The sequence below is a fragment of the Cygnus olor genome, chromosome 1, assembly GCF_009769625.2.
Source record: "Cygnus olor isolate bCygOlo1 chromosome 1, bCygOlo1.pri.v2, whole genome shotgun sequence".
Taxonomy (NCBI): domain Eukaryota; kingdom Metazoa; phylum Chordata; class Aves; order Anseriformes; family Anatidae; genus Cygnus; species Cygnus olor.
In genome coordinates, this window is record NC_049169.1 from 59,058,091 (window position 1) to 59,081,876 (window position 23,786).

Consider the following 23,786-nt stretch of genomic DNA (forward strand, 5'->3'; position numbering starts at 1 on the left):
AGAAAATCCTCCTCAGAACATGGAGCACTAAATAAAAAAGCTGAGGTGGAAGGGCTCTCAGATGTAGCTATTTACCTTTAAAAATACCTTTGTGTGGTTTGGGACTATCGGGTTGCACATGCAGACATGTGTGCAGCACCACCGCTTCCTCCTACCTTCCCAGTTCCCAAAAATAAATTATTGGGTTTCCCTGATGCATTTTATCTTAAATTAGTTCACAGGCTGTGCTGGGCACGGACTATGCTTTCGCTTTGCTACGAAACTGTTCAGAGTTTGCAGCAGCTACTGTGACATTAGGAGTAAATGACACTGCTGACAAATCTCAGCTGAGAAAATTTGTGGGGAAAGCCAAGTTAATGTTCCTCCCAGAGGGCCCCCTGTAATTGATCTGTTCCTTTAATTTTGTGTCATAGTCTTTAAAATACAGGTACATAATGTCTGTATGGTTTTGTTACACAAAAATGCTGGTGGCAGTGACGGTCAGGGTCTGGTGTATGGTACCACAGTGGTTTGCAGGTCATCTCACCCCATTTTCTTTAGACAAGTGTAGGAAGTTGCTCTGTAGAGATGTTGGCAGCATATCAGAGGATGATAAATTCTGGAAATCAGCAAAGCTGTAAGCTCCTGTCAATACATGATACCTAAAGGAAATTAACTGGATTTTAAGGTTTTGTATTTTCTCACTTTTCTTTTTCTAGATAAATACATTTGGTGTGTCTAAAACTGTGGTTTAAAGCAGGAATTATTTTGAACAGTGCCTAGTTCAGCTATGTTCTGATCTTAGCTTGACCTTTAAACATTTCTGGCATGATACAAATAATGTCTTTGTTTTCAGTGGAGTTGCTACAGAGATTTATAGCACTGTAACTAGAAGGAATATCCCATGGCCCTCCCTTAAAGATGTAAGAGCTGTCTTGCCATAGTGGCTTCATATAATAAAGACTTGTTTGGAATTAAAAGCAATTCATTAAAAACAAAACCTAACTATCAACGTACTTCAGTAGAGTTGGGATATTACTCTTTGACATCCAAAAAGCTTTCTCATCTTCATCCATGTTTTCAATTGCTTGAAGAGAAGGCACGAGGACAGTTAGATTTGAGGTGGTGGACAACACTGAGTTTATCTCAGCCTCCTGCATGAAAGCAAAGTAGGTAAAATAATTCATCTTAATGACGACCTATAAATAGCAACTCGTGACTTTTTAGCAAGGTGGGGTATGTGACGTGTTTTGGGACTGGCCTGGAAAGGAAAAACTATTATACAGAGCAATGACTTGAACAAAAGTACTTAGAGCTGTACAAAAACGGTAAATGAGTGCCTATATTTTACATAATAGATTGCCAGCATTTAAAGGGCAACAGGGAAGTTTAGGTCAGAATTGATTTTTTTTTTTTTTTCTTAATCATGAAACACATGAGAGAACTCAACTCCCACAAAAGCTAGCCTGTTTCCTGGAATCTATTTTATCTACCTGAATTTAAAAAATAAATAAATAAATAAATTAATCAGTCTGCAAAGTACTACTGGTTACTGATAGCTTCAAATAACCTGCTCTTGCAGAGCACTCCACTCTACTTAATAGATAGAAGCATTGCGATCCATGAAATAAGAAACCCACGTAACACAATGTTCACATTTGAAGTAAGACTATTTAATGTGGCTGGGCTTTTTTAAGATGTCCAAGGGACATCCATGCCCACCAGTACCGCAGTGGGGCTTGCTGCTGACAGCTCTAATTTTAGCTGGGGGATGTAGGCTCTGTAGTATGCAAGGACTGATTCATCTCCCATATGTCAGCGTCTGCCTTACAGATGGAAAGATTCTTCTCTGGACAGAATTTTTCCAGTTGTGTGGATTTTTTTTCTTTTGAGAGAGGGGTAGGGGGAAAAGGAGAGCTGAAGTCTTGAATGTGGTTTTGGTGAAGATGAGGTTCTCCAAACTTTTTGCGGGCTCCACAACTTGCCATTTTTGATACTGCAAAACTTGAGGAAGCCATATGAGGTTGTATTCTACCTTTTTGCAGCTGGTGTGCTGCCTGAAAACTGGCTTATTCTGATGTTTCTTCAGTACGCATACTGGTTTTTAAGTCAAGAAGGGAATTATCTCCTCCTAATAGCTGGGAGCTTTGTCTCTAAGATTTTTTTTTTTTTCCTAGCTAGCATCACTGTCACCTTCCAAATATTTAAATATAGAAACAGACTTCCCTTTTTCATCCTTCCTGACCAGCAAGAAAAATATTTGGTTATGAAATGTGGTAAACATCACATTCCTGCTCACGTATGAAGTTAAAAACCACACAGATAGATACACCTCCCTATCTTGCTCATGTTTGTAGTTACTGTTATATAAGGAATACTATTTCTTTGAAGTATAGCAGAAATTTCCACATCTCTGTTTCAATAGATTATACAGAATCTGCTCCCTGATTCTTTTTCTCCTGCTTCATTATCTAAAGAGCACATTCATTAGCAGGTGGTCAGCCTTTCCTATTGTGCTCATTTCTTTAGCTTCATTAGCTTCACTCTCTTTAGAGCTGCTGGTGCTACAGTCTGAGCCCAGGGCCAAGCAGATAACTGATTTAAATTAGCCACACTGGCCTTGCTTTCAAGTAGCTCCCTGAGGTCCCTGTTGTAGTCATATGCTTTAATGGTCCCTGAGCAGTCTAAGTTTGAAAAGCACGAAAGCAGCTAATATGCCATAACTTCTGTTTCTTGTGCTATTTATTAATGTATCGCTGTTCCATTCACTTTGTCACGTACTTTCTATACAATTCTTATATTTAGGTTTTAAACTCTATAGAAGAAACTGGTTTTGATCTTTATTCATACTAATGCCAACCTCAGTGGGGTAGGACCTCTAATATTACCGCTGCCCTAGTAATAGGTGGTAGCATGTGAAAATAAAGTCAGCAGTAATCTAAGTTGGTGTTTCTTCCCTGATCTAAAGCCAAACAAGTTAATCTGCTTCTTTTTTTACAGGACCTAAGTCAAGTTCAGCCAGGGTTTGATTTTTTTTTTTTTCTTCTTGCTTGCTGTAGCAGCAGCACACTGACCAGCTATACAGTCACGTTTTCCTAGTGTGGGGCTCAGTAAAAATAGGGACAGTAAGGCATTGCCTTCCCTCTCCACTTGCTTGTAATTTTATTACATGAGGAAAGATGGGAGGACCTGAACATGCCTTGTGGCATATTCAGGCTCTGCTTGTACACTGCTGTTGTCCTCTGGACTAAGGCGTATTTATGTACAGAACAGGTCATAGCCAGGTTAGCCCCCTACCTCAGAAAGTGCGCTTGTAACTAACTCTTCTGCTTGCAGAGCTTTCTTGCTTGCTTGGATTTGGGATCAGAAATTGGTTTTCAGACATAAACCAAGGACCAGTTAATCAGTTTCCCTTTGACTGGTGGGAGAGGCACTTCAGTACCTATCCAGAGCTGAGGCCTCTGCTGTAGAATGGGAATATTGCTTTGGGGTTCCCATTTCTGAAGGCTAAAAGCCTCATGTTTTTCTGCAGACTTGAACATGCTGAAATATAAACCATGAAATCTACTTACATTAACCCACTGGTTAAATGCAGCTGCTTCTGACAGACTAGATAACTCCTGATTGGAAACAGAAACAGAGAGCAATGAGTACGTGAGTTCTAACTAGCTGTACCAAAGTACCATTGCTGTACCTTGTGGAGTAATCCACTGTGGCTGGCACAGCTGATGTGACATGGAAAAGCAGGTTTTCAGTAAGCGTGAAAAGGGAGGACATTTATGTTTTTCTAATGGTGATAGCTTCTGGTAATTGGAGTTGTGAGTTAACAACTCTTTTGAAAATTGGGCCATCTAATGCTTAATTAGATATAATTAGGTGTAATTAGATGCACCTGACCTCAGTATATAATGGATACTGACCTCAGGCTGAGTATTTATTTTCTGTGAATCTAAACATAAATAATTTCTTAACTCAATGCAAAATGGATTTAAAGAAGATATGTTGTTTTGGTTGGTGTTTGTACAGCATCTTACATATCATCTTGCAGGTGGACAGCCTTAATTCTGCCACAGTGCTTGGAACAGAGAGAGATGATGGTATGAGCAAGGATGGCAGATAGTGCTAAGAGGCATGTAAGACTACCGCCAATGACTGTGACTGCTAACACTTTCATTTTTCCTATACTGTTAAATGCATATTTATTTTGCCAATGTACTTGTTTCAGCTTTATTTGTCTACCAATCTGCGTGGTTTGATTGAACATGATAAATTGACCATCTCAACTGAGACATAGCTCAAGGCAGAATTTTGGAAGAGCTGGGAGCCCATCGCTCCGAGTTGGGGATGAGCGCTTAGCACCTACAAAGTTAGGACTTTGGGGCTGGCATTTTAAAATTTGTTTTAAAGAAATATCCTCAGATCCCTTAGGCCCCTTTCCAAGGTATGTTTTTAAACACAACAGATCACTTCTGTATCAGGCAAGAGTCTCCAGAAAGAACACAGTCTGCAGATAGCACTGGTGGGCATCATATTTTTCCTAACTGTTTATAATGTTTTTGCTATCTGGTTAAGATCCAGTGTGAGAACCGTGCAGTAGGTCCTGTACTCAGAGATGATGATCGTCTTACTTACATCTGCAGCATTTCCGTAGCATATTCTACCATCTCCTTCGTAGCCCTTTGGGCACACACATTCCCAGCCATGAGAAGGTTCAAAATGACAAGTTGCCTTTGAACCAGAAAGACAGAAAAAATATTGTCAGATACTCAGGAGGCTACTCCAGCGCAAAGATAGCCTGTAAACCCTTCCTGATATACATTCATATACAGACATTACCTTAGCAAAGTATCTCTCTACCATCTTCCATGGACTTCTTCATCCCCCTGGAGAACAAACTCCACCAGATGAGGGCGCTAGCTCCCTCGCCCGTCCTAAACTGAGGCGTGTAAATCGCTTGCTTTGCCCTTTCTTACTTCCTCCCTACAGAAACTGAGCCCTGTCCCTCTGCCTTACTAAGGTAGATCCATCCTCTGCTCCCCTGGACTTTTTGATTTAGCTCTGTCTCTGTGTCCTGTCTGCAGGTTGACTGCATGCAGCTACTGATAAAGCTGATAGATGCCTGCATAGAGATGTGTGACTCAGGTAAACTCTCAACAGGCTATTGCATCCAGATTGCAGTTGCTGGCAGAGAAGCAGCATGCATTTACTCTGGGCTTGAGATAGCCCTTCTGTACAGGTGGAATTGGGAGCAGGCTTTGTGGTCTGTGTTTGGTGCTTGCACCAAACTGATGAGGCTCACATAGCATTTTTGGTGGCTGTACCACTGCGTGGAAAGCTTTGTTCCATCTTGAGCAGAAATTGCAGGGTTGAAATGAAAAGGAAATTCTATGGTGTGTGCAGGAGGTGAGGTGTGATATTTATCTGAACACTTTGTTCGGGGAATGACTTATTACTCACCAGATGATGGCATTTTCCATTTTGTTCCAGGCATGAGTTTATGGAAGTGCATTCAATTCCATTTCCCTGAAATCCATCTTTACACTTGCAGTCATTCTGTTGTTTCAATAAAAGACAGTGATACATTATGATGATTAAAACTGTGTACATATTCTAGATGCAACAGATTAGCCTGTTGGTGCTTCTGCATGGCTCCATGAAGTCATTCCACTGACTTGAGTGGAATGACACTGACTAATACATCCAGAAGACCTTCATACGTGACACCTAGCATGCTTACTTAACAGTATTTGCTGCTGGAATGACAGCACATAGTGAGCACAGGGATAAGAGTGGCAGGAGGCTGCTCTGTGTGGAAATGGGTTTGTGGCTATGAGGGAGGGGAGAACTTGTGGATGAACAAGGGTGGAAAATGCTGGCAGAGCAAAACTGCCAGAGAACGGGTGTGGAAGGTGGGAATGAATGCGAAGGGACTTACCTGGCCTGGCCCAACATAGATGCAGGTAGCATTTTCGTGGCACCCAGCAACAGATGGCAGCAGGCAGTTGTTGATGGCTGAGCAGTCCCGTCCATCGCCTGTCCATCCCGCTTGGCAAGCACACAGGTACTCTCCTGGGCCCGTCTGCATGCACTCAGCCTGGGGAGGGTGCAGAGGCCAGACAAAATCATCTCCATTTGTACAGGCCATGGCATGCAAACCTGGAGGTCAGCACCTGGGCTGGGGAGGCCTGCCCACATCAACCAGCAGCAGGACCATGCTGTGATCCTTTGGTTAAAATTGACAGTTGGTGCAAAGAGGAAGACCCTTGGCTATGGCAGCAGAAAGGGGGAGAGTTTCCTCCTCTTAAAACCATGGAGCATCAAATCCTCCTTAATCCAGAGAGCTTCTGGCAGGGACCAAAAGGCAAAGCTCCTGCTAACAGCCAGCCAGCATCCGATCCCAGAACAGGAAGGGAAATAAAAATCCCTGTGTGCTAATGTCTCTGGGATCAGACCTTAGGCCTGTGTACAGGGATCAGGAAATGCCAGTTGTAGGGAAGTCCCATGTATGCAGAATTTCGAGCAGTTCCTATGAGAGAGGGCAACAACTAAAGTAGTGCATACCCAGGTAATGAAATGAAAATATTTTAAGTCTTGTAGCCACTTCTGAAATGGAGTAAAATTCCTCTTTTATCTTCACTGTGGGATAAAACAGCTGTGTTGCTGCTTTTTGTCAAGAACGTGTCACAGCTTACCTTGGCAATTCCATGGCACTGTTCAGGACAGTTAGGTGACATCTGCCTTTAGGTCTAAGCAATAGCAATGCCGCTATCAGAGAAATAACTTGAAACTGCAGTAAAAATTGTGACACTTGCTTTTTGCAAAAGTTTCAGCCAAACCTTGTTTACTGCCTGCTTTTCTGTGCTGTCAGGCCCTGTGGGAAAAGCCCATACTTACATTGATATTGCAGCCACCTGGGTATAAACTAGCACAGGGATCAACTTTGCTGCAGGTCATGCCATCTCCTTCGTAGCCAGGCTTGCAAACGCAGCTATAGAGATGAGAGGAGGGGAGAGTCATTAAACGTGATAGGACAGCTGTAAAATGAAGGGATTGTTTTCCACTGTAACGTGCTATTTATAGGCAGCTTAAAATCGGTAACCTTGGATTCACAATGCAAATAGCTTAAGTGCATACATTATGTTTTTTTTTCTTTTTCTTTTTTCCAAAATACGTGACTGGGTTAAGTCAAATGAGGGATCTGTCCTCTGTGTACAAGATGGGGGGTGAAATTAATTCTGTGCTAACGTGATCTCTGCAAAGGTGAGCTAATAGCTCTAAATTAATTATGAGGTGTGGTTGCTCTTTCCTTTATTGATTCAGCAGATAGCTCCCCCTGAAGTGCATGCAAGATTGAGCTCCTCTGTTTCCCTGGTCCCCCATCCCCAAGATTAAACCATACTGGAGGGAATTTCTGAAGTGCTCAGTTATGCACATCCTCATTCTCTTTCATACGGTGACTCATTACAAATGCACTGTGGTGAGAGGCAAATGTGCTGCATGTGACAGTGAAGGTGAGCATAAACAAGTTGTAGCTGTTGTAGTAACAGAGTTTAGTAACCAGTCCTGCCAGTCCAAGCCCATAGTGCTGTGGCATCCAAATTGTACTTGAGCTAATTGGATCAATCTATCTATCCCCAAACCACGTGGGAGTTTCAATGTTTTTCAGCAAAGCTGAAAATCCTAATTCACTAAGGGTAGGTCAGAAATAAAGAACCCTTGTAGCTGTTAGTAGGAAGGCAGCCTTCTGACAAGGGTCAGATCCATATGCATCTATCGGATTGGGGGTAAGTATGATGTACAGGATGGGGGCACTGAGAACTCTTAATTCCTGTCTTGTAAATGAAGATAGATGCAGTGCATGGTTATGCTTATTTGCTGCAAAGCAGTAGTTCATTGGCTGATATTTGTGTACTGCTACAAGGTGCAGTCTTGATCAAGAAAGTTGGAAAGAGCTACATCCTCATTAATATTAATTAGATGCGAGTTGCTGACTTACCTCACTGCACCATCGCTAAGCTGACAGTCTGCATGTGTGTGGCAGAGCCGTAGGGAGGGCTCGCAGGGAACAACGGGCTTATCACAGAGTTTCCCAGTGTATCCACTTCTGCATGATCCAGGAAGACAGATCCCGTCACTGTCTATTCGGTTATCACACTTCCCGTAAATGCAGAGGCACTCTATCAGAGATAAAATAAAATGTGCAATTCTATAGTGGGAAAAGGCATCTATCCTTACATAGAAGTTCTTATAAATCAATTCCTCTTTTATTCTAGAATCTAACCTTTTGTATTTTTAAAGTCTCTCTTTATTGAGGGGACTTACTGTTTATTGTATCCATGTCTTTGCAGGTGTCTTTTATAGATAACTATTTAAAATCTATGGTGACTTTGTAGGGCACTTATCTATCAGTGAAATTCAAAGTACTTCAGAGAGAGGGGGAAAAAATACTGTTTTAGGTTATCAGGGCAAAAGTTTTTTCATTGCGCAACTTCTGGTGTAGTTTCAACGATGTAAGAAGACTTCTAATACTGAGTCCACAATCCTACAAATTATATAATGCAGAAATGCCTGTACTAGTGCACATGGTAGCAGCACAGACCTACTGGCACTGCTATGGATAGGTTGAGTGCTGCTGCTAGGCATAGCAATGCCCAGTGGGCATGGTAGGTGAGGCTTTTACAATCCCAAGAAGTGCCAGTAGCGGCTAGATAAGCCAACACAGACTGCTTGGCCAGGACTGGAGCTTAGGCAATACCACCTCTTCTGACAGAATTTGTTTTTCAGTTGTTATCCATGTACCTCTAAACCTTAGAGTGAGCTGTGTTTTTTGAATGACAGGCTGTTTCATAGCAAAAAGATTAAAAAACAATTACAAAGACAGGGAATATAAATATATTTGATGTCACCTATTCTGTAGACTCTAAAATGCAGTATAGTTTGACACGGTTTATAGAAGATGACAGATAGAACTATAAACTATTCAAAAGATCAGAAAATATTTAGCAGGGATAGTTATTAGGTGGCCCTAAACACAATCTGTTTATAGATTTAGTTGTTCTTAGATTGCATATGTTTGTCATTGTAGGCAGATTCTAAGTGTGAGCAACAGCAGAACAGCAATGAATAGATAAGATTTTCTTTTCAATTACTCATGTGAGGGAGACAGAAAGGAAAGGAACAACACAATATAAAGTGAGCAATGAGCCTTACAGAAAGCCCACTTAAACCAGTGAGAAGATTTTTCACTGACTCTGGGCTTATGTGCATCCCTTTGAAATAAGAAATGAACCTGCCCCAGAGACACCCAGCTTATCTGCTAGACATACAATTTATCTAGCTGTTACCTCCTGCCACAGTGGCAAGGGTCCAAAGAAAAATCCCATGATCTTGAGTGGAAGAAGTGTGGCTGTACTCACTTTTGTCACACTGAGGTCCATATTTGCCAGGGTCTGAGCAGAACTGGCAGTGCGAGCCTTGAAATGCCTCAGCACAAATGCAGGTCCCATTTCCATCTAGGCCATCCATGCACTGCAATATGGAAGAGAGGTGATCTTTATGTATAAATTGAAATACGTCTTTATCTCTCCTTTGTGAAGACACTGTAGGTCTGTCCATGCTGTGCCTGTGACAGACTACTAGGAAGAATCTCAGCTTTAATGAAAAATCTTTCAGTGGAGAAGCTTTCCTTGTGCATGTAGTTATACTCTATGGCAGTGTATTCTACCTTCCTTTGCAGTTTAAAAACAAGAATAGCGATCTGATCATTCCCCTGTACTGTGCAAAGTAAAAGCATCAGTGGGTCACTTAACCCCAGCTTTGCACATGTGCTGCGTATTGGGACCAGTGAAACTGTCAATTGGAGAAGAGACCAATTCATTTTCCCTCCTCTGAATAGCTGAACCTGAAATTCACGCCGTCACTGGATGTAAAAGGAGTGTGCAGCTCTTGCAGAGCCCCTAATTCCTGCAATGCAGGAGTTCAGGGACTTCTGGGAGGCAGTCCATCCTCCCCAGTGTTGAGTGAATGCAGGATGTTTCAGGATGCTATGCTTACCTGCCCATTTCCTGAGCAGGGTTTGGAGAAACCTCCTGGGCATGGACTGCAGTTGGGGCCAAAGAAGCCTCTGCAACACTTCGGTTCCTGCAAAATGAAGCAAATACTGCTGCCTGTCATCTGAAGTAATCCTTCATTCCGAGCAGGACAGATGGAGCCAGAGTTACCCTGTATTTACAGGGGGCCGATTAGGGGGAGACACCAGGGCTGGTCTCAGGGATGGGGGCTGCAGCAGTTTCTGAAGGGAAAAAAATAGAGAGAGAGATCTTCTGCAGGAATAGGGAGACGGCATGAAATCTGTTTTCTGGGCTGACTGGAAGAGGCCAGAGTGAGCCTGGCCTCTACATCTGGGCCAGACTCTGACATTTCAAGGTTGCTCTTCCTTGGCAGGTACCGCACAGCACATTGAAAGCATCCTTTTTTCTAGAGCCTTTGTGTGGAGGCAGAGTACAAAAGACATCTCTCCATCTGGTTTTAGTCCTCTGGCAAAGGCCTGCTGGGGTAACTGGCTCATAAAAAGCTTATGTTGAACCTGAACTGTGTCTGCAGTGGTTTTGTTAAAACCAGGAGGGGTATAGGCAGCCCAAGAGGGGGACAAGGCAAACCACTGCATACCCTCCATTGCTATTGTCAAATTCATCAGCATTAGATATGCATGTCCCATCACCAGTTACGGACATATCTGCGTGTTGACTCGTGTTGTGTGTGCTTTCATATTTGCCTGCTGATGTGCAGTGCAATTTGAGTCAGTCTGTCTCCTCTGCATCTGAGATGGAGAACTGTGAGAGATATTTTACCCCTGAGAGATGCTGTGAAAGCTAGACATGCTGCTTTGATCTTCCTCCTTCCCCCAGTGCATCAGTATGGGATTTTATCATTACACAGCCCTAAATGTTTTTCCTGGATGCGTTGTTTGTTCTATTCACGAATTGGCTGCTTGATCTGTTTATGTATCAGAAATACAGAAACTGTATTAGGGGAAAAAAAACAAACAACCTCATTTACATGTGTAATTCAAGGAAATAATTAGCAAAAGGTTTTCAAAGCTTACAGACATGCAGCCTGTTTAGGAGCCCCGGGAGCCAGGGAAGGTGTAAGCCCCTCCCACGGGCCAAAGGCTTCTATGAGGACTATGCTTGCCAAGCAGAGCAAGTGAGGCATGGTTTTTGGGATTGTTTGCCATTCATTGTTACCAAATAGCACGTGAAGTCCTGGGACAGGAACAGCTGGGACTGGGGATCCCACACTCTGCTGTTCTTCATGAGTGAAGCTGTATGGGACCATCACATTTTGGCTAGAAGCCTGATGTGAAAACCTCTCAGTTAGTATGAGATTGTTGCTGTCAGTAACACATGGCAACTAAAAAAACCTCATTGTGGAGGTACTGATGTAAACGTGTTGTGGAGAGGAGTTATTTCAGGTAGTAGAGGGGATACTGGCAGGCATTTTGCTCCCAGCCACCTGTAGAAAAGTGATATGGAAAGTACATGGACATCTCCATGCGTCTCTACTCCAAAAATAAAGTTCACAATGCAAAAGACAACCCACTGCAAAACTTACATACATTCCACCTTAAGGAGCCATAACTGTGTACCTTTACTGTTATATTGCAGTATCTAGCACAGCCAGTTTTTGGAAAGGTTGGGCCTTCAATAATGCATCTCCTCTTTAAGAAAGGCTGAAATATGCAAAAAAAATCGAAGCATTAGTATTTCTAAGCAATGTACAGTGCTGTGATACGGTTTTAATATTGAAACATAATTTAACCGGGGAACAGAGCACTTTGTCATAGTGTCACATATTTTCCCATTTTTAAAATTTATAGAATTATGCATATCTTTCATAATATGATTTTCCTTTTGACCTGTGGTTATTACTGAATATGGCATATAGGACAAACTACCAGTGAATTTTTATAACATGGGGAATAAAATTCCTGTGACAGCTAGACTCAGTTTTTATATGTGGAGGAACATGCAGCTAGATTTGCATCTCTTAGAGGGAAGCAGATGGAAGATTTTCTGTCCATTCTGAAGCTTCTACTGCAGACAGTTACTTCTGGGAGGATGCTTAATTAAAAGGAAATTTTAACAGATGTCTGGCCTGATTTAAATGTATCCCTCCTCTATTTTTCATTTACTAACTCTCAAAGGATAATCATAGTAATTCTCATTCCTCACCTCTCTCTTCTGCCAATCCATACCCTAAATAGATCTTTTACTTGAGAAAAAAGTCATAGCTGCTATGAAGTCTATGAAGGATCCTGCTACAGCAAAGTAATGCTGAAATTACCTGATGCCAGATCATTGCCAAAAAGAGTTTAAGTTACTGCCTGTATTTGTATGTTTATGCAGTTCTTCATATTGCTATCTGGTTCTTTTGCTCACTGTACTGGGAGAGCAGCAAACAACACAGAGGAATCTATGCATTTTGTACAGTGGGGGGAATCTGTCAGGAAATGTCACTTACGATTGGCTTTGAATCCGCTGGACAGGGAGTCAATGCATGTGAGAAACAACTTGCACAGATACCCTAGATGGAGACAGTAAGGATTTTCATTTGACAAGGCCTTATACCATCTACTGAGACACATACTTATGGACAATAGATATTGTAAATTTTAAGTATGTCTTTCCTGTGAATTTTAACTGTTACAGCATGGATCTGGAACTGAACAGCAGCTATATCTGCTGGCTCTGATATTCGCTCCTTCTCGCAGGTTCTTTTAAAGACCTGGCAGCTTCCTAAACAGAAGACGACCATGGGCACAAATGAACAGGTGTCCTTTGCTCAACATGGTATAATACATTAATTAAGATCGTCTGAGGATCTGGTGCAGTCTATATTTAACTTCTATAATAATTTTTATTCCTTCCTAGGAAAACCACAAATCTGTACGTGCTGTCTGCATGTGAGACTCAACTGAAATTTGTCTTGTATGTAAGCAGTGCCTCTGATGGCATTGCTCTCCCTGATGCTCAGTTCTGCTTAGCATCACCTATCTCTTCCTTTCTCCACCTGGGACGGTCTCAGCCATGATGTGTACCTGCTCCTCCCTCTTCTGGAGGATGAGATTCCTCTCTGTCCCTACAGCAACGCCATAGGATGGGGACAGGGAAACGTGTCTGCATTTCTGTGCAATATCTTGTTTCAGAGCTCTGCCCATATTCAGCAGCAGACTAAGATACCATCTTTGCATGGAAGCATCTGAAGCACACATGCATATTCCCTGCCACTAAGTCTGCTGTGGGAGTGAGGATCTCTGCGAGGAGGTAGAGAAGACGTCTGAAGACAGCTGCTGCTCCAGTGGTCAGAGCACGTCCTCTCAGAGGTCATCCCAAGTCAGCCCAAGAGGTCAGCCCACACTCAGCATGAGGAGCCGGAGTGCCTCCTGTGTGCTTCGTGAAACCATTAATAAGCAGTGCTCTTGTTCAGTTAAGCTTTTAGGAGTGCTGGACACTAATGCGTTTGTACTTTTTCAACCTCCATCAGTTTTCTGCATATTTTGAGTCTGGCAGTTATTACCAGTATTCAGGTGCAGCTGCGTGGATATGCATGTGTTAGTGTTATAGTTCTGCCTTTAGGGATGTGCAGTTGTAGATGAGTGTAACTTCCAGGTCTTACAAACCTTGTGACTTCTCACTGGTACCACAAGTTGTATTTACAAGGTGGTATTGTTCTTATTTTCTGAGTGATCAAGATTCAAAATGTCAGCAAAGAATAGCAAAGCCATTGCTCCATTCTGGTATTCTCCTTGGCAGTAGTGCTCTGCTTTAAAGCCTTGGATATTAAACTGTATTTTTAACTATGCATGAAAATTTCAAAGCTGACAAAGTGCCTAACTTGAGTTTGAGGAAGTATTTTTGTGACAGGTGTTATTTATTTTTTCTTCTCAGTCTTATATTAGGATTGAGCAATGCCAGAAATTGATTATAGGTAGGTTTCTGGTAAGGAATTCAAATTACTGAAGTGTTCTAGGTGTCAGTGCTGCTTGGTGCTCTGCTTGATTTATGAATATATTGTGCATGTGGCACTTCTGAGTCACTGCCAGAGGTAATAGTACTTTGCTGCCAGCTCTTGTGTTTTCTTCATCAAATTTTGATGCTGTCCAGCTCTGCCGAGAATCTGTTTCGGGGCTGTGGTTCTGGGCTCTTGTAAGTTCAGCTGGTAATTGTACTGCATTATTGTACCAGAACTGTTACTGGCCCAGATACATGTTTGAACTCTGCCCAGTGAGTGTTCACAGGAGCCACGCTTACTGCAGACTAAAAGCTCAGTTTGATGCCTGGGCTTCTTACCAGAAACAGCAGCATCTGTGTGTTACCAAGTGTAAACGCCTGTAACGTGTTACCAAACTGAACAAGATATGTCAACTCCAACCTCAAACATTCTGTGAGTCTTTGAAATCCAATCACTGAAATATGAAATAGTTTTATAAATCCTAATTTGAAGAAAACTGGCAGAAAGTAGGCCTAGGAGAAGTCTTGGCTTCTGAAAATCACAGATTTCTCATATACTAATATTAAATCAGTTATTTTAACTTGATTCCTTTTCCTACATAGTTAGTAGAAATTAAAATATGGATCTTAAGTAGATTACCTGGGAACTCTTCATTGCTTAAGGTGCACTTGTATGCACAAGTGGGATGCAAGAACTGGAGGAGAATGCTTGACCAGAGACAACATATTTAAAAGACTAGTGCAGGAACTAGATGAATCTTAACGATATTGGGTGCGCTCAAATGAGTGCCCTGTTTGCAAATTATCTGTACTGTACTGCACTGCTAACCAGGTGGCTATATTTCATTGGTATACCGATTTTCCATTTTTTTAAGCATGTTACATGGAGTAGTTGAAAGCTATTGATTTTTTGATGTTGTTTGTTTTTTTGTAATTCCCTTACCATTGCGACTTGACTTCTTGTCTCATCACACCGATGTGGTAGAATTGGAATGATGGTGGGTGGGATAAGAACTCCTGCAAGGGTATGAATGCGACCATTTTTTGCAACAATGTCTGTTTCTTCCATTTCTTCTCCGCTGACCAAGACTTGTCCCTATGAAACAATAAATTATTATTAATAATAACTCTTATAGGTTCTCAATTTCTGATAATTTCATTTTAAATTTTTTAGTCATATTTCTCACTTTTAATTGTATATCTAGATTTTTTTTTTACACTTAGTAATGCAAGAAGCATGCCTAAGTTGCCCCTTTTTTTTGGTATTTATTTGGTCTATGGCAGAGGCCTCTAACATTTTCCTCTTAATCCGCATTGTTATCCTGTGGAACTGGTGACTAAAAGACTGGCTAAAATAGGAAGATCGCTGATGGCTCCAGGACCCTGGTAAAAGTGGACATAGCCTTGGGTTCTGTGGTGCCCTCTCTGACAAAGGAGCAAAGTGGGATTTTCTCTAGAATACTCACATTTTGGCTTAAATATGCAAAGAACAGAGGGGAATTCAATATATTGAGAAGTCTGCTTCAGCAAAAGCACTAACTGGCAAAGTAACACTTTTTAAAAATGTTCACTATGTTTGTCAGGATCAGAGAATATAGTGTTAAAAGGAATGAAAAATATCTATATACACACTGAGAAGTCTTTAAAATAATTCCAAAAACTAGACAGAGCATAAATAAAGACCATTCCTGGACTGGGGCTAATCATAAGAAAAGAGACTGCAGGCTGTCCTTACGTACTAGTCATTTGCCCTATATCCTTTACAGTACTAATCTCTAGCAGTTTCTGGGTATGTCAGGCTGGAAATTTCTGCCTCATTACAGCAAGTAATTCCTCTAGTGTTTCCCCCAGCCTCCCTGTTTCCCCTCCACATGCAAACAGCTGCCAAGCTCAGAGGGAGCCGGTCACAGGCGAAAGCTGCCTTCGACTTACAGTGCTGGTCCTGTTAAAGTAAAGGAACTGCTTCGCCATGCTTCGGATGTGCTCTATTGAGATGAGGCTGGCAACCTCTAGCTGAAATGAATGTAAGTTGATTAAAAGAAATGTAACATCATTATTCTTTTCAAGTCCGGATGGATTTCGCAAGAAAGAACACCTTCACCTTTGGGGTGAGCAAATTACTGCAATTTTTTTTTCTAGCCCTATGGGCAGCTTTGCATTGGCTAACCTGTTAGCATAATGAAGTTAGAATGATTATTTTAAACTTCAGCTGAACTTGCTGCATCTGAACAGCTTGTTGCTCAAAAGTACATTAATATTCCCTCTTACCTATAGCATTCAGTTTAAGTAAAGTTATCGCCTCTCCCTAAAAATAGCCCTGTTTGCATTCTTAGACTGTTGTGGAAATGGCAGTGCTGATATCCCATGAAGGGTTGCGTGGGTCTTGTGCTGTGGACAGGGGGTGACCTTTGCCTTGGGTCCTGTCCATGAGGATTTGTAAGCACGTCCTTCCTTCCTCAAAGCAGGGGCTGAGGTGGGAATGAACTTCACCCTCTTCCAGCCTCAGCTGGTGGTGGGCTGGCTTCTGCTTTTTTGCTTTTTGTTTCCAGCACAGAAAGGAATAAAAATACAGGGAGCTTTTTTAGAAAATGACAAAACCACCCCCCTCTGATAAATGGAAGATAGATGCTAATCTTTGCAGAATTGGATCAGAGAGAGCTTTATTTCAATAGCAAGTCTTCTCTTCCTGCTACTCATTCCTGTAGCCCTACTAAGCTGACATCACCCCCAACAGGTTCAGGATGCCTGTGTGCATGTGTGTATATATATATATATTTTACAGCTTGGGCTAAGTCTCCATTACGAAAAGATATATTTTAAAGTAGGAATAGTTCCATGCATGTAACACATTAGTGTTACACAACGGTTTTTATTTGCCATGATTCGAGAACTACCCCATGTCTCCTGCCAGGGTTTTACTTGGATTGGTAGGCCTGGGGTAAAAGGCTTGTGTTCTCTGTTACGGACCTTTAGGTGTGACTGCCCTTAGCAAAGGCATTGCTGCCTTCCTTTGAAGCCTTGCTGTGGGGTGCACTGAGTGGATGTCATTCTTTGAAAACCACTGCCTTCAGAGTGGAAAAAGATCTGAAAATGCTGTTATGCTCCTGAGCCAGTTGAAGTATCTACACTCACCTCAGCATTGGAAACAATGTGGTATCGGACTAGCTCCAGCAGCTTCCATGAACCCTGCAAAAACAAGAAAGAGGATTTCTTAGCCCAGCGTGAGTAATGCAAACCCAACCAGGCCTGTGAGAGGGCATGGGCATGAGGTCATCAGCTGAAGCTGGAAACTTCCGAGTCAGTGGTGGTGCTTAGCTCATGGCATGTGTCCTGCCAGTCCATGCTCTTGCCCCTCTGTCACTTTTTTTTTTTTTTTTCAACACGGACTTTTCACATACTGTGAGCCATCCCTGGTTTCCCCAGAGGCACCCCGTCCTCTCAGCCCTCAATGACTTGTGTGTCCACCAGCAGAGGCAGAGGGTAGCCAGGGGACATGATGCTGAGGTCCTCCTGCCAGTGGCAACCCCAGTCGGTAGGGCCCCTGTGGCACCCGCTCCCGCTGATCATCCCCCTATACAGGGGTGATGCCTCCTAGGGCAGAGAGTTCTAAGAACAATTTGTACTATAGAAAGTCTGTACCTCTGCAGAAAGCAGATAATCCATAGCCTCAGCTTGCATATTACTCAGAGCTCCGTTACTTGGAACAAAGACTGTGTAAGGTCTGTTCTCCTGCTGTAAATCCATTCCCAGGCCAGTTTTCTGTTTTGGTTTAAGAATATAAGAGAAATTACATATTAATGTTGGAAAACATCCTGAAATAGCTTTATGGAATTGCTTTTCTGGATCCTTACCTCTATCAAAGACGTAAATTGGCTGTATTTTCCATTATCTTGAAGCACTGACATTATGGTTTCCTAAAATAAGATGAACATAAGATTTATTTTAGTTGGGTTACTTAGAATGAACGGCAGTTCTTATAAGACAGTTTTTGAATTACTGTATGGATTTCAGTTATTAGAGATCTGAATACATTTGTTTCTTCGTGTGGCTTGTGTGGATGTGCTGTCTGGAAACAACTGAGATGATAGAGTCTTCTAGTCCTCATGCAATGCTGGCTTAGAGTTGGAGTTTGTCATTGTTCTGAAATACTGTGTGGGCACAGAACATATAAACGTATGTGTGAAGAGTTATTATTTGTGCATTCTCAATGAAAAAGGGCAGAGGAAGAAAATATTCACAAAAACAGCACATAACTGCTGAACACTAAGCTGGGCACTAAAAAACCCAAAGCATCCCAAGTTAAAAGTTTTTGTAATTTTAGCCTTTGGTGTGTGCGTGTGCTGGTTTGAATACAAGCCTTGCCTGGAATCTATCTAAATGTTCCTTGTTCTAGTTTGTTGTTCTGTTCAGTGAAATGAACTGATTGTGAATGAACAACTCAAATGCTGTGAGTACAACCATGTCTATGGACCCGCTTGGCAGAAGAGAAAGTGTCTGTCTGCCTTAGAAACTGGATTGCTACTTTCCACCTTGAATGTTGTTTCTCTGAGTTGGTGCGCAGTGTCTCAGCAGAGTTTGTCTAACTGCTGTCAGTTACACTCCTTTGCATTAAATGAACGTGAAACTGTTGTAAAAGAAAGTCCAACATTGTATGTGTATAGTATACGTCTCACCTCTTTGTTGCTTTCAAATGTTGGCTCTATGTTGTCCACGGATTTGTCAACAATGTGCAAAATTCCATTGGAAGCAATAATATTGCCCTGCAAAAGTTTTCCTTTCCTCCTTCCCCCCTGGATTCTAATTCTTAGTTGATTATCCTGAAAGAAGACAGGCAGTGAGTAGTGAGCTCTTTATCATGGAATGACAACAGGCAGAGCATGCATGTTGAATAATATCTAACAGCTGCTTCCATCGCCAACATCTGGGCCATTTAAATCTGGGGAGGCTAAAGGTTGCTTCCAATGCCTATCAAGGAAATGGAAAAAAATCCTTTGAATTTGGATTGGGACCTTGTTATTTTGTTTCAGAACAGCAAAGTTTGGAAGAGAATCAGGTATGGGGGAGTGACCTGGGAGCAGCATACCTGAGAGAGCTCTGATGACTGCTACTAATAAAAATCTGGCAGGAAATGATTTAAAATGTGATTGCAGTGAATGGGTCAACTCCCATAATCTTAAGGGACTACAAACCATTTCCTTATATTATATGTATATTTAAAACAACAAGATGTTGCTGATTGTGCACTGTTCTGAAGCCTGCAGGAAGCTAGCAGGCCTCAGACAGCAATGATATTTTCCTGTTACAAATGGAATGTGCTCATTAAAGAAATACAATAGATCTCTTTTCTCAGATGCCACTGATTTACTAGAAAACATGAGAAGTACTTTATTTCAGCCCCTACACAGGCTCAAGTCATTAAAAGACATTTAGTGGACCAAGAAGAATAGCTCTTGAAAAATCTAATAAAATCTGTTATAACAGCTGTAGAGAATACATTTTTGAAACCGTGGCATCAGACTGCCCTAATGTTTGCTAACATCAAATAGACAGGCTTGTGATGAACTTTACCCCACATTTTTCATGATAAATTGTCATGTGAATTTTATTTATGTTGAAGACTTCTATTTCCTGCATTGTTCAAAGGATGTCCAGGCTGATACTCAGTGGAAGGTGGGATCTGCAATGCAGTCAGTGCTTGCTCTGTGTGAGCTGAACACAGTGTTTCCAGCATAAGCTCTGGGCTTTTACCTCCCCACACCACCTCATAGTTTTTGTGCTCTTTTAATGCCCCCTCTAGCTCTGTTGGCTATGTCTGCAGATTTAAGATGACTTAAGATGAGCTGTGTTAACTCTACATTTTAGAGCTGTGGTTACTCAGCAATGATCTGGTTATAAAAGTAACTTTTGTTTTCACTGATTTTGTTGCCAGTGAGGTTTTAAGTTTCTGCAGCCTGATGCCTCACAGAGGAAAGACATTTTATACTGCATGTTGAATTAAAACCATGAAGTAGTATCCTTGCTGATGTAGGCTGGAAGGTCCCTTACCTTTTCTCCCCTTGATATCTCTCCTGACTTGCCAGTTAAAGTATATATTACATTAGTATTATTCAAGCTACTGGTATCCAGTTGACCAGCAATTATATGTAGTTTCACAAAGTACTGTGCTTTCAGTTTATTACTCAGAAGGTCCTTTATCTAGAAAAACAAAAGAAGAAAGATTTATTTTAATACAGGCTTCATCTAAAAAAAATAAATCATAGTGAATGCTTTTTTCTTCCAACTGTTAAATTCTGAAATGATATATTTTCTTCTGAAGTGAGGCGATAGTCTGAAAAAAGTAAAGGTCTCTCTTGATTTCAGTTCAGATCCCACTCATGTGTACCTGCATGCGGGGTAAGTAATGCCTCCAGGAGTTGTCCTGACCTTCGGTGGAAGGTCCTCTATGTTAAGCTTTTGGAAAAGAGGCAACATTCAAAACAAAACAAAAACAAAAACAAAAATACACCACCAAACCACCCCACCAGTAAAAGCGTTTTTTTTTTTTTTTTTTTTTTTTTAAATCACTCTTATATAAAGGATCACTTTTAGGTCTTTCTGATGAAAACTCAGCTCTTAATTCAAGTGAAAAACCCTCAAGCATACACGTGGGAGAATCCAAAGTTTACTTAAAACATGACTGCATTCTACCCTGATTCACCAAACTATTTTGCTTTTATTTCAAACAGTAAAAAGACAGTCTCTGGTCTCTAGACTTAAATGGTATGCCAGAAGTGTACTAGAGCAAAAAGTTCTGAATCTGTTGAATCAAAGTGCTTTCAATGCAGATTAAATTTCTGAAGAAGCTAAATCTCTCTCATTCAAAACCCTAGTTGTTGTTTACTTACATTGGTACCTTTGAGTCCCCTGTTTGTTGGTACAAGCACTGTAAATGGTCCCAGGTTACTCAGTGGCCATTCATAGACATTTTCTTATAAGGAGAGGAGAAAAAAAGATAATTGAGTATTTAAAAGCTGATTAAAGGAAGGGACTCTATAGTCTGTGTGAGGTATGCAAGGGCAGAACAAGCAAGTATAGTATCTGTGATTACGAAATGTTAATTTAAGATTCTAGAAGATGAATTGTTGAAAGACAGTGGAATGTTAAATCCAGGTGCTGCTGCGTATTAAACCCAGGATGAGGCAAAATACTCAGAATGCTTTTAGTACCCTGGATTCCATGGCATGCAAGCCAGGGTGATGGCCACGAAAACAGCACTGCTTTAGAGCTGTGCTTTTGCAGGGAAACGTCTTCCTGATTTAAATCAATTCAGGCTTCATGGGGTGAGGGATATGCGGTTGACAACCTGCTGGTAATGCAAATATCAGCAAACACATAGCTGGTAATAAAAGCTGATGCACTGCAAGTTAATTAGTTTGCTTGCTACCCAGATGGTATTTCCATTTCCAAGACAGCTATAGAAGACTATTGAGTCTGTAGCTGAAGTCATTAAATATTTCTAATAATCAGTTCTTTTCCCAGAGTTTTAAAATTAGAAGTGAAAAAAAAGCATCTTTCTAGTCATTATGGGTATGTTGTACCACAGAATATATCTTAAAATTAATACGCTGTCTGGACTATTCTGCTTTATATTCTTAGTTTTTGAAAGACATTAATGTGGAGTGAATGTACTGTAAAATAACCTATGCAGTTAATGTGTCTTTATAGCTGCTGACTGGTGAATCATATGGCACATATAAGTCCAAAATTTAACCAAATAACATAACATTTGGATTGTTGTTGACAAATGGTAGCACTCAGCATGCCACGCACTTTTCAGACACAGAAGGAGAAACACAGAAAAATTTCAACTTAGCTCTCAGTGCTGAGGCAATGTATATCTGTTTTCAGTGCTGAATGTGACGGCAATTGCCAGGTTTTGTCATTGGTCAGCTATGTAGGATTCTTACTCTATTCTGGTTGGTAATCGAGGGCCTTTTTTCTTAGTTGCTGGGCTCAGTGAGAAGAACCAAGCAAATTATATTAAACAGGAGGGATTTTTTCATATTTGTAAATCTAATTCAAAAATCCATCTTGATTCTAGCAGTGTTTGTTCATGGCTTAAATTTTTGATGTTGCAACAGAAGGTGGTAAAGATAGTTATGTTCTGTTCACAAGGTGGCTGCAATAACTGCTAAAGGCTGCACTCATTTCTTTGGACACCTCAGATTTTTTGGTTTTGTGCCACAATTTCAAACAGATATGAACATCTTTGAGGAGGGTGACTCATCTAGCTAGCTAAAAGAATCCTTTAATTTTTTTATACCTTTTTGCCATTTTATTTGACACAAATAATTTGCCTTTCATTGCCTAAGAAAAGTTCTGTGTACAAATGCACGTTTTCTAAAATCTTTGTCCTGCCATCAGAAATTCCTTCTGCTGCCACCATCCTTCCTATTTAGTGCTTTCTGGGATGTTTCCTTCTGCTGCTCTCCTGTTGCATTTTCAAACCTCATAAATACCAAGGATTTGCAGCTCATCCGATTATAGGATTGCATTTGTCTCGAATAATAAAATTCAGCTACAGAGCAAGTATTTGGATCTGCACTGGAAATGGATTTTACATTATGATCTAATTTAAGTAGTTAACACCTTTCCCCCCATTTCTCAAATTTCATCATTTTTATCTGGTACGTTATCACTGATCTGTACAATCAGATGATATGCAGGATAATGACAGCTGCCTTGCTGGCTTTGGATATTATGGCATGATGGATATAAATTTATTATTAGATAGTGTGGGATAATACGAGTTGGTATTTAAATACCCAAATGTGCTAAAGCGTGGCTGAAGAATTAGCTTCTCCATGCCTCACCATGTTACTAAAATACTTTCCTAAAACAAGGGTAATGGAAAAGGTCAAATTTATGTTGGAAAATGCCAATGCACTGAGTTTGAAATGCTCCTTTGGGGGGATTGTGGTTTAGCAGGATTTTTGTCGAACACAGAGTTTCTGATGGAGAAATGGTTGCTCTGCAGCTGGCAGTCCTATCCTGCAGCTCTGTAGGACATTTCAGATGCTTTGGTGGTGGACATCTCATCCATGAGCCCTTATGGGCTCCACCTATCTCTGCAGACAACTTAGAAACCTGGAAACCCCTGTCCCCCAGCTGTGGTCAACGTGTTCTGGTGGGGATCAGAAGGGAGGTCCTGAGGGTGATGACAACTATGGATGGCAATGGTCTCTTCCCCTCTCCTCTCTACTCTTTCCTGGTGAAAGCAACGCCACTGCTGATGGCTGGGGATTGGAAAAGAAAGACTCAGCTGGTAACTGTGATATTTTGGTGGGTTTCCATGCTTTCTTCTGTATCAAATATCAGTTATCCAAAGCAATGGGGCTAGGGATGGAGAAGTTTATCCTCCTACGAGGCAAAACCCACTGGTCATACCAAATCATGTGTGAGGGATCATGCGACCATATTTATCACTTCTGCTTGGAAATTTCTAGAGGTTGCTTAACATGGTGAGCAAAGGCAGCTCTAAGTGTCCAGAGGGAGTCTGTGGTGAGCGGTGTGCACTGTTTTGTGCCATTGGTGGCATGATCCCGCTGCCAGGGATGTGGTGAGGAAGACAGGGCAGGAGGTGACTGTGTGCTCACTTACCCATGAGCGACAAGGCGGATGTCAGCTTGCCTTGCCACCGTCCTCCCACTTCGGTGTTCAGGTCTTGGAGGCGCTCCATGATGCTTCCGTAGCACACAAACCCGTTCCCCACAAAGCCCCTCTGGCATGTACACCTGTGAAGGGATTGCTGCTTTA

At 41.5% G+C, this 23,786-nt stretch overlaps 1 protein-coding gene across 1 annotated transcript in view; it reads right to left on the reverse strand.

The window, feature by feature from the left end:
• The window catches only part of STAB2 (stabilin 2), an 89,484-nt gene that overhangs the window by 43,015 nt on the left and 22,683 nt on the right, over positions 1 to 23,786 (reverse strand). Inside the window, exons 10-30 of the mRNA XM_040560551.1 lie at positions 23,631 to 23,764; positions 20,876 to 20,958; positions 20,037 to 20,186; positions 18,665 to 18,808; positions 17,843 to 17,905; positions 17,631 to 17,750; positions 17,124 to 17,177; positions 15,924 to 16,004; positions 14,935 to 15,087; positions 12,502 to 12,564; positions 11,627 to 11,710; positions 10,033 to 10,119; positions 9,396 to 9,507; positions 7,976 to 8,156; positions 6,874 to 6,967; positions 5,915 to 6,073; positions 5,437 to 5,532; positions 4,612 to 4,707; positions 3,552 to 3,599; positions 997 to 1,133; positions 527 to 641 (exon numbers count right to left, since the gene is read on the reverse strand). Coding sequence (XP_040416485.1) covers positions 527 to 641; positions 997 to 1,133; positions 3,552 to 3,599; positions 4,612 to 4,707; positions 5,437 to 5,532; positions 5,915 to 6,073; positions 6,874 to 6,967; positions 7,976 to 8,156; positions 9,396 to 9,507; positions 10,033 to 10,119; positions 11,627 to 11,710; positions 12,502 to 12,564; positions 14,935 to 15,087; positions 15,924 to 16,004; positions 17,124 to 17,177; positions 17,631 to 17,750; positions 17,843 to 17,905; positions 18,665 to 18,808; positions 20,037 to 20,186; positions 20,876 to 20,958; positions 23,631 to 23,764 — 2,254 coding nt within the window. The remainder of the gene's footprint in view (positions 1 to 526; positions 642 to 996; positions 1,134 to 3,551; positions 3,600 to 4,611; positions 4,708 to 5,436; positions 5,533 to 5,914; positions 6,074 to 6,873; positions 6,968 to 7,975; positions 8,157 to 9,395; positions 9,508 to 10,032; positions 10,120 to 11,626; positions 11,711 to 12,501; positions 12,565 to 14,934; positions 15,088 to 15,923; positions 16,005 to 17,123; positions 17,178 to 17,630; positions 17,751 to 17,842; positions 17,906 to 18,664; positions 18,809 to 20,036; positions 20,187 to 20,875; positions 20,959 to 23,630; positions 23,765 to 23,786) is intronic.